Genomic DNA, 9406 nt, shown 5'->3' on the forward strand with positions numbered 1-9406 from the left:
CAGTGTGTTCAACAGAGCCTGTAGTGTCAGCCCAGTAATGGATGTCACAGGACTCATTGGCTACCAGTCACTAAGTCATTGACTGCAGAGGACAACATGGGTGTGTTAACGTGAATGGAAAAAAACCCACCTATATTTGTCTCATGTGGCTGTAAGAGTCTGGCATTTTCCAAATGTGTCATTAAGTCACGAAATCTAAGATTAAGTGTTGCAGGGTCAACCCTGAATCCTTACAGATCTGACAACCGGAAGTGCTTCGTAAAGACAAGCTTACGCAGGGAAGAGAGGTGTACAAGTCTTGCTGAAGTCGCTTCACCGCAATCAGTGGACTATGGAGTAAGCCGAAGGAATGTCGACTGCTGTACCTGCTCCACTTGCTTCGGTAGTCAGTGAAAACAACCTGGATAATTTTAAAGATAGGTGTGCATCATTTATTTAACAGTGAGGCGTGACTTGAGTCCGAACGATTTATGACAACTCTTCGGTCTACGAACAGTTCTTTCTTAAGGAAGGTGAATAATCTGACAGACGGCTGAACAGATTACATAACGCAGATTCATACTAAATCAATGAATTCATCATTATGGTTGTTTGGAAATCATTTTAGCGGCCAGAGACCGGGTATATCCTAGTTTAAACTGCTCTCACTGCAATAACAGTAATTGGCGGCGATGCTCACTGGATTACAGGCAAGAATCTGGACGCACAGTTTGGAAAACCACCTTTTACAAATTTGAACAATCTTAACTTATTTATAATATGAAATGCAAGTCATTATAGGGTTTGTATAATTAAAATGGACTATCGACGTAAGAAAAAACTCACGTTCTTCACAATTGGACTCATTTTCCTGTTAAGTGGAATTGAATACGGTAAGTGTGTTACTGTCCTGGATTTAGAAACGTTTGCCTGTATTTTGACATTTTTGTGACGGCCACATTTTTGTGGCCAGTTTATTCCATCCGGCTTTGTACTGTTGTAAAATTAAAGGAAATACAACATCAGTGATTGCTTTGTTGACCCATATCTATATATACGACCTCAAAAGATATGGCAGTGATTTCCCACGTGATGTTTACCATTAAAACGTATTCAATTCAGGAGGTCACAGCGCTGACCTTGTGCAGGGCTCAGATGTTGGCTAACTTAATCATTAATCAACATGGGTTGAGTGTGTTCTTCCAGTAACTTTTGCATTATTATTGTGCTCAACTCACTGAACCACGGAATGTTTTCATAGTGGTTCTCTTCTCTTTAAGACGTTTTGGAGTACTATTGACATTTTTAGCTTCGTGATGTAGATTACCTGTTAGAAAAGGGATACCTCAGAAGAAATGGGCAGTCCCCCAGTGCCACTGTAACAATGTAAATTGCACACTGGTTTGGCGGACACTAAGTTTTTGTATTGATGGAAAAGGTCTCTTCTGGCACAGTTGTGTTTTTTCTCTGCAACTAACTGACTTGTGTCAGTAAATTGTCTCACTAATCATACTGGACCTTGGGCTAAACTGCAGTCTTCTTTTTGTATTCACTAACTGTGTAATTCAACATTTTAGCATTAGACTAAGTTGTTACTTGTTTCTGTGTAACAGTTTCTTGATAATTAGATAAATATCAAGAATGCAGCCAAGTCTAACCAAGGCTCATTTGGTAAGAATTGCTCTTTGTGTCTGGCCGCAGGCATGGAGAACTCTTTTAGTATAACTGATCTGCTGATAGAATAAGTAGAAACTTGAGTCATAGTAATTCTCTTTTCTGCCCTCTTTCTCCAACTACTTTAGCTGTTATCTTGCCCACAATATGGAGGTACCTTCAGACTCTTGGGGCAGCACCATACTTTCTGGGTTTGGGTTTGTCTGCATTCAGTCTCAGTGGCCTTTTAGCAGGTCCAATTTTTGGCCACTGGTCAGATCGGACGTGCACGACCAAGAAGATAATCCTGTTTGCAAATCTTTTTGAAATTGTTGGTAAGTGCATAGTTAACTCAACAGTCATTGCTTGTAACTTGTTAAACGAGTATGAGTGATGATGCTGTATGTGGGTGCTGGGCAGACTGCTCCGGTTAGTTTGCCGCTCCCAGATGAGAAAGCAAAATTTTTTGTGAGTGCTGCGCTCACTGTTATAACAATTAACATAACAGCAACAGCAATGGTAATAATAATAGTTGCAATAATAATAATGTTCTAGATGTATGTCCACAGCATCTCTCTCTCTCTCTCTCTCTCTCTGTCTCTCTCTCCCTCTGTCTCTCTGTCTCTCTCTGTGTCATAGGTAATTTCATGTATTTCATGGGATACTCGAAGTGGCTTTTGCTTGCCAGTCGTTTAGTAGCAGGTGAGAGTCCCCATTTTCAAGAACTAATTTTTGAGTACCAAATCCATCACTAATTTAAGCTATGAATTCTTAGGAACACTTAAGAAGCATTCGAACCTTCTTCAAAACACCATAATGTGCTCAAGTCCATATAATGTAGCCGATTCTGCCGTGTTCTGGTACTTTAGGCATCGGCACTGGTGCTGGTTCATCTATTTTTGGGTTCCTGACCCGAAGCACTGCTCCTGAGGATCGCTCCACCGTGTTTGCCGCTGTTATGGCGTGCCGGCAAGCTGGACTGTTAATTGGTTAGTATAGCAGAACAAAGAAACAATGAAGTATTAAATATAGGTCCAACACTCATGAGCTCCATTGGAAGTTCCACTGGTATGCTGGAAAAAACAAGAGGAAAAAAATGAATTCACAGTATTTTGTCAGCATTTACTTTTAGCAGTAATTTCATTAGATTGTTAGGTTTTACGAGATGCACACCTATGGATTATGTTCTTGGACTGTGTCTGTCTATGCTTGTGTCGCGACGTTTTGTTTTCTCGCAGGCCCAGCGTTCAACTTATTTCTTAGGCTCTGTGACTTCCAGTTGGGCCCTTTTGTGGTGAACAAGTACACTGCTCCGGGGGTAAGATTACAAAATTACTTGATTTCCCGTTGTTATTTGAAGGCAGAGTACCAAATTTGTCAATAAGTAGCTACAATCAGTTCTTTGTCCACACTCATGTTCGTAAGTCTATATTAACACCATTGTGGCTGTATATTAATTTCCATTCACAGTTGTATATTTAAGTTATGTTATGAGTTCTGCTGCGTCCTAAGATGTTCTCAGAACAGTTAATGTTTTTCCACAGTGTTTGATTGCCAAGGAAGTCTGAGATGCACGTCTTTTGTTAAAGTCTGACGTTTTACTGACTGAATGTTTCCACAGCTTTTCATGTGTCTGCTGTGGATTCTGCTTCAGTTTGGGGTTGTGTTTCTCTACTGGGACATCCCTCCCCTAAGCTCAGGTCAACACAGAGTGGGGAGAGGAAACACGGAAGATGAAACCGAGGTGGAGGAGGGAGAAGACGAAGAGGGAAAGCCCCTGGTCGACCCGCACGAGTCCCTCGGGTCATACGGCACGGTCACCTCGGTCCAGTCGAGGAGTTCCACCGTCGCTAATGGTGACCTGCCCCACCCCTCCCCACCTGCTACACCTCCACCTGAGGAAACACATTCGAGCCCGTTCAAGAGCTTCAGCGCTGGCAGAGGTGACAGAAGAGCTGTGTGTGTTAAAGAGAGAGCGAGAGAGAGACAGACAGACAGGGAGAGAGAGAATGAGAGAGTGAGAGAGAGAGAGAGAGAAAGAGAGGGAGAGTGTGTAATACCATGTGTGTTAATTTAATGTCTCCCCCCCCCACCCTCCTCCCTCCCTTGTTTAGAGTTCCTCAGGGAAGAGGTGGTTGTATTGCTGACAGCTCAGTTCATCACACTCTTTAACCAAACAGCACTGGAGGTAAGGGCACAAACACATACATCTGTAATTTATGCTGTAATTTATCACAATAAAGCTTCTTTATCCTCTGAGTTGAGCAAGCAACCAATATTTACAGACCACACTTTTTACAGACGAAATGACTGGTATTCATATTCCATTAACAGATGACACTGAACATTTTCCACTATGAATAAGATATTAGTGAATTAAATGTCCTTTAGATCCAATGGTTACAACTGAAAGATGAAAGTAGCACATGTGATGAAGCTATAGATAGGTGTTCATTGATTTGTTTGCCTTAACTTTCTCACAGACGATGGTGACACCATTGACTCAGAAGTACTTTAACTTTGGTGAGCTGGAGAACAGTATCATGTACTGTATCTGTGGGGTGGAAGTCATCGCCGGTTTCTTCTTCGTGCGCTGGCTGAGCAAACGCGTGGCAGAGAGGGTGGTATTAGCAGTGGGCCTCATTCTCTGTAACATCTCCTGTGTTTGGTGCCTCATCTTCCTTGCCAGCCCACAGGGTGAGGACATACACACACATAAACATACACACTCACTTATATATATATATATATATATATATATATTTACACACACACACACACACAAGTATGCATACATTGCAACTCATTTTATTAGTGTCACACATCATCTGTAGGTTGTAAGAGTGTGTTTGTGTTTGTGTTTGATGGATTACAGGTGGCTTCCCGTGGCAGTTAACAGAGTTTATCATTGGAGTCTTCCTGCAGGTGCTTGGCCTTCCTTTTGTAGCTGTAGCGCAGGTTTCCCTTTTCTCCAAAGTAACTGCGGAAAAGACTCAAGGTGAGACGGAGCGATTCTAAGATGGTCGCGTCATGATTGCTTTTGCAGTGAATTATCACGGATGTGTTCTGGAAAAAAACCATCTATGACATAGTTGATTTACTGTGGATTCGCACGGCACTCTGTTTGCTTTGGTGTGATAATCTATTGGCGATGCTCTGCAGATGAATAGCTTCTTCTGTCACTCATATGTGAAAGACTGTCTGTCTCTGTCAAGTAACTGCAATTCTTACTGCATCAATGATAGGACTTTGACTTACTTCACCTCACCAGAGACATGTGCGGAAAATCTTTTAAAGCATTAAGATTGTTCGAATTATTCTGCTCTGTTTGACTAAGTTTCTAAGCTGCAATACTAAGTGTCATTTTTGGTTGAATAGTGAAAAATAACAAAGAGGAAGTTATGTGAGAATTTAATGAAATTATGTCTGGATAAAAGATAAAATCATATGTCAGACAAAGGAAAGTTACTGAGAGGAAGTTGTGAGTAGGGCTGGGCAATATGGCCTAGAAATAATATTGTGATATTTTTAGGCTGTATCGCGATACACAATATGCATCTTGATGTTTTAAAATCTCCTCTAAAGCACTTGATTTAACCATTTGATGCATACAATCACCCCAGTATGATGATTCTAGTAGTCCCTGCAATATATATCTGCATTAAAACACTCTTGTTTATATTCATTAGTGGTTTCTATTGGAACAATTTTAAACTTGCATGCAAATAAGGGGAAATCACAACCAAGTTAAATTTAACAAAACAGTATTTATTCAACACCTTCCTTGCGATACCCAAACCACTGCCAGACGATGGATTTAGTGCTGTTCCTTTTTGGAACCAATTCATCCACCTCCATCTTCTATTACTGTTTCTGAACTCAACATTTCCCTGTTCCCTCCAGACCCTCCAGATACAAAAACACACGTCTCACCTATAAACGTCATACACACTCGCCCAGGAGAGTGGTCTGGATGGGTGGGCGAGTTTTTTCTTTTTGTGTCTGTGATACAGAGAGTGCCATAGGAGAGAGCGAGAGACGCTAGGCTAAGTTAATATCAATAAAGCCAAACTGCAAAATACATTTTGTCAGCACATTCTTGTACTATATTTATACTTTTTAATTGGACTGTTAAATTGTGGAAATATATACCACCTCAGCTTGGGCACCTGACATCCCTCTCACTCCCAGCAGTGAACATCACGCTTCAGTTCACCTCGGCCGTAACGTCCACACTAAATCCGGGTAAAAATGCAGTTTTTAGCGAAAAATGTTTCTCTGGACACACTATCATTTTTGTATAGTTTTCCAAATGCTCTACGTCCACACCAAAACACTGAAGCGCCTTAGTGTTTGTTGTTACGCCATTACGTAGTTGTCCCACCAGCCACTTGTTAGGCCAGATCCTGTCCAAAATCGCCGCTCCATGTAGGATTTGAACCACCGTTGCGGTTGTTCTCTATCTCTTAAGCACAGCAAATATAAAGCTCGTTTTCTATGTTGGAGCAGTGCATGGGCATTGTATGATAATAATTGAAGATAGATTAGCAAATTTGACGGACAGAGCAGCGTTGACTGCGTTTCACCCGTCATGTTTGTTTTGGTGTCTGGAGCGCAAACTTTCACCAGTGTCCTGACACGTTTCTGAAACTCTACGTTTTCCTTGTGCACATTACAACCCGTACCCGGCGTTTTCAAAGTTATGCACCTCAAAGAGCGTTTTTAAAAAGTATCGTTTTCGGTGGCGGAAAACGCTGTTTTAGTGTGGATGGAGGGGCTAAACGGAGGAGTACTTAGGCGTTTTCAAATTTACCCAGGTTAGCGTGGACAGGGTTATTAACAAATAACAATAGGCTACAGTCAAACAACAGTACTGTAGAATAACAGAATCCGTAAAAATGAATGCCTTTAGTTAAACCGAAAGAAATGTGTTGCAGCGCTATGCCGTCCATCTCAGCCGAAAATGGAGAAATGTCTGGCTGAGTCCTTCCTGAATCATACTCCCCTCACACCCGCCCCCCCTCGAATTTTCGCTGTTGATTACTACCGAAGCTCCGGAGCCCAAAAAATAGTGTCTGGCACCGCCCTAATAGACTGTAAAAATGACCTCCTGTTCTGTTTGGTTATTGTTCACATCTTTTGCCGTCAAACCTGCTTGAAATCATTCCCCCATCTCAGCATCCACTAATTCACTCATTCATTCATTCATTCATTCATTCATTCATTCATTCATATTTTAATGTTAGTGCCAATAGCAAATACTGATTTGTTGCCTTTGTATCTTTGTAGATGGGCTGCTTATCTGGCTTAAACAGTCATGGTTCTTCAGTAAGCCTCTGTGTCTTTGCGTCTGTTTCATCAGGGTTCAGTCAGGGTGTGCGGCGCTCTGTCGGAGGTCTGGCCACCATCCTAGGACCTCTCTGGGCTGGAGGCCTTACATCCAATCTTTATGTAATGCTCGGTGTGATGATGGGACTTCTGGTACTGCTCACTGTGAGTCCAGTGTGTGTGTGTGTGTGTGTGTGTGTTAGAGAAAGAGATAGAGAGTGAGAGACCGTTTGAACTAAATGTGAAGTCCATCACATAGTCAACTAAAAAACTTTTGTTGTTTCTCCATCACTTTCACAGCCACAGCTATTGCTATTCGGGATGTACCTCAATCTTTCTTTCCATTAAGTCTTGCAATCACGGACCTTGCTCTGCTATTGATTTCTCTCTCCCAGATCATGATGTTTGTCTCTTATGACCGTCTGGTCGAGCCCGCCGTTGTTGAGCATGAAAATTCCAACGCTGAAGACACGGAATAAACACGGAGTTAAAACAACGGACGGGTAAACCGATTTTGACCTTTAAATCATCAGTGTCTTAGATATTTTGGTATTATTTAATCAGTGAACCCAATAATAAAAAAAACTCTTTTACCTTCCTTTTTTTTTCCAGCTGTGTCATGTTATGCTGAATCACACACGGTTGGTATTGGTTGCTGTGTGTCCGGTTTGGGGGCCAGATATTCTTGAGCACTTTGAAAGCGTCTCAAGATACACCGGAAAGATCTCTCTCCTTGCACACCTAATAGGGCTAAAAGCCCAAGCATGTTTGATTGTTAAATATCTAGGGATATAGGTACTTTCTGCTATATTTCCTGTGGAAATGTTTAGTAGATGCCGGGATCTTTTTCCAGATGATGTAGAAGGCACGTGCTACTTTGAATGCTATGCAATGACAGAGTTATCAATAAAACACACTAAATACAGGCTGATGAACATGAATACCGTGCACACATATCTGTTAAGTACAATTGCTGACACAACATATGCAATACATCAGCACTCCACAAGGGGGGCTCTCACTCCACACATGTGATGACGTATTTGCATATACTGTATAGTGGCTTTAAGATTTCACAGGTAGGCGAAGGTTCCTGATGTTCTACACATTAAACTGTTGCAAATAGAATGGGGCCCAATGCTTGGTTTTTAATCAGGCTGAGCATTTCTGTTTGAATTCGAGTTGACGTTGACCTAAGAATCAAACTTCCAGTCAAATCTACATAAAACGCTGTAGCAATAAGTAAATGTTTACTTACTGACAAACCCAATATGTCATCTGATGAAGAGGAAGATTGTTTTGATGCTATGTTGTGGTTAATTTGGTCCTCCTATACAAATTACATTCCAACAAATAGGCATTTAAATAGTGACCGCAGAAGTTCATGTAATCTCTTCATTTGATATTTTACTGATAATTGACATTTGATAAGTGCACTTTACTATACTAATGTCAAAGAACTTTATGGATTCAAAAAGATGCCACACTCGCATGGTGTAATTACTGAGTAAGTTCACCCGTCTAAGGCTATCTAGGTGTAGTCTGAACTGTTTTTTAGTACAATCAATGAATTAACAGGCCACCAGGGGGCGTTGTTATTCCACACATAACATGAATTGGTGCGTGTAAACGTGTTTGAGGAATCCAATCACAAAGATGTTTGTGCCATTAAAAGAAAACTTCAGAGAGAACAAAGAAATAAGCTGTTAGTATAAATGTAATTGCGCCCTCCTCATCTCTGGGGGACACCATTTAATACTTTTAACATTTTTTTGGCAAATATTACTTCATTTTACTTTTTGTTATTATATCATTGTTTACTGGTAACTTCTTAACACTTTTAGAAAATATTTGTTGTCATAATTTTAGTGTTATGGTATTTTATTTCTTTACATTTGAATGTATTTTGTATTGCAAAACAACCTTGTTTTAAATGGGATTACCTCAGTTTCTATTGTTATCAACAATTTATGAGTCTTTGAGGCTAAATAAACAGGAATCAGATTTGAAGAAATTTTATGTAATTATGCTTACTATTTATTTATTTATTTATTGCAAGTTATGGTGTATTATATCTGCCTAATGTCATTTCATTCTGCACTGTGAAATACTTTGCTGCACTTCAACTGTACTAGAGACAAAGAGAATGGAATTTTTCTCACATTTTGACTGGATTAATTACAACTAGAGACACTCGATAGGTAACCAGGCAACTGTTTACAAAACCTGTTTTGTAAACAGAAAACCCTGAGCTCTTTCAGAGAGGAAAAAAAAAACAAAGATAACTACCGCAGCTGGTATTATTAGTACTATTCAATTATTATTATTGACATCTTTTTCTTCCCTAGAGTTTCTAGAGCCTGGCGTTATCTTATTATTGTTTTCTTACTTCATGTGGATGATTTACGTGTCAGTAGGTCTTGGCAAGTTAAATGAACAAAATTGT

General features: G+C 40.3%; 1 protein-coding gene across 1 annotated transcript; it reads left to right on the forward strand.

Annotated features, from left to right (window-relative positions):
* Nucleotides 1-407: 407 nt before the first annotated feature.
* mfsd8l1 (major facilitator superfamily domain containing 8-like 1) lies at nucleotides 408-8798 on the forward strand. Its single transcript, XM_030791478.1, has 12 exons — nucleotides 408-872; nucleotides 1782-1967; nucleotides 2272-2334; nucleotides 2502-2621; nucleotides 2871-2950; nucleotides 3254-3575; nucleotides 3747-3820; nucleotides 4116-4329; nucleotides 4508-4630; nucleotides 6995-7125; nucleotides 7356-7463; nucleotides 7573-8798. Exons 1-11 carry the CDS (start codon nucleotides 797-799, stop codon nucleotides 7437-7439), a joined length of 1473 nt encoding a protein of 490 aa, XP_030647338.1. The 5' UTR covers nucleotides 408-796; the 3' UTR covers nucleotides 7440-7463; nucleotides 7573-8798.
* The last annotated feature ends 608 nt before the right edge of the window (nucleotides 8799-9406 follow it).

This window comes from Chanos chanos, chromosome 14 (assembly GCF_902362185.1).
Source record: "Chanos chanos chromosome 14, fChaCha1.1, whole genome shotgun sequence".
In the NCBI taxonomy this organism is placed as follows: domain Eukaryota; kingdom Metazoa; phylum Chordata; class Actinopteri; order Gonorynchiformes; family Chanidae; genus Chanos; species Chanos chanos.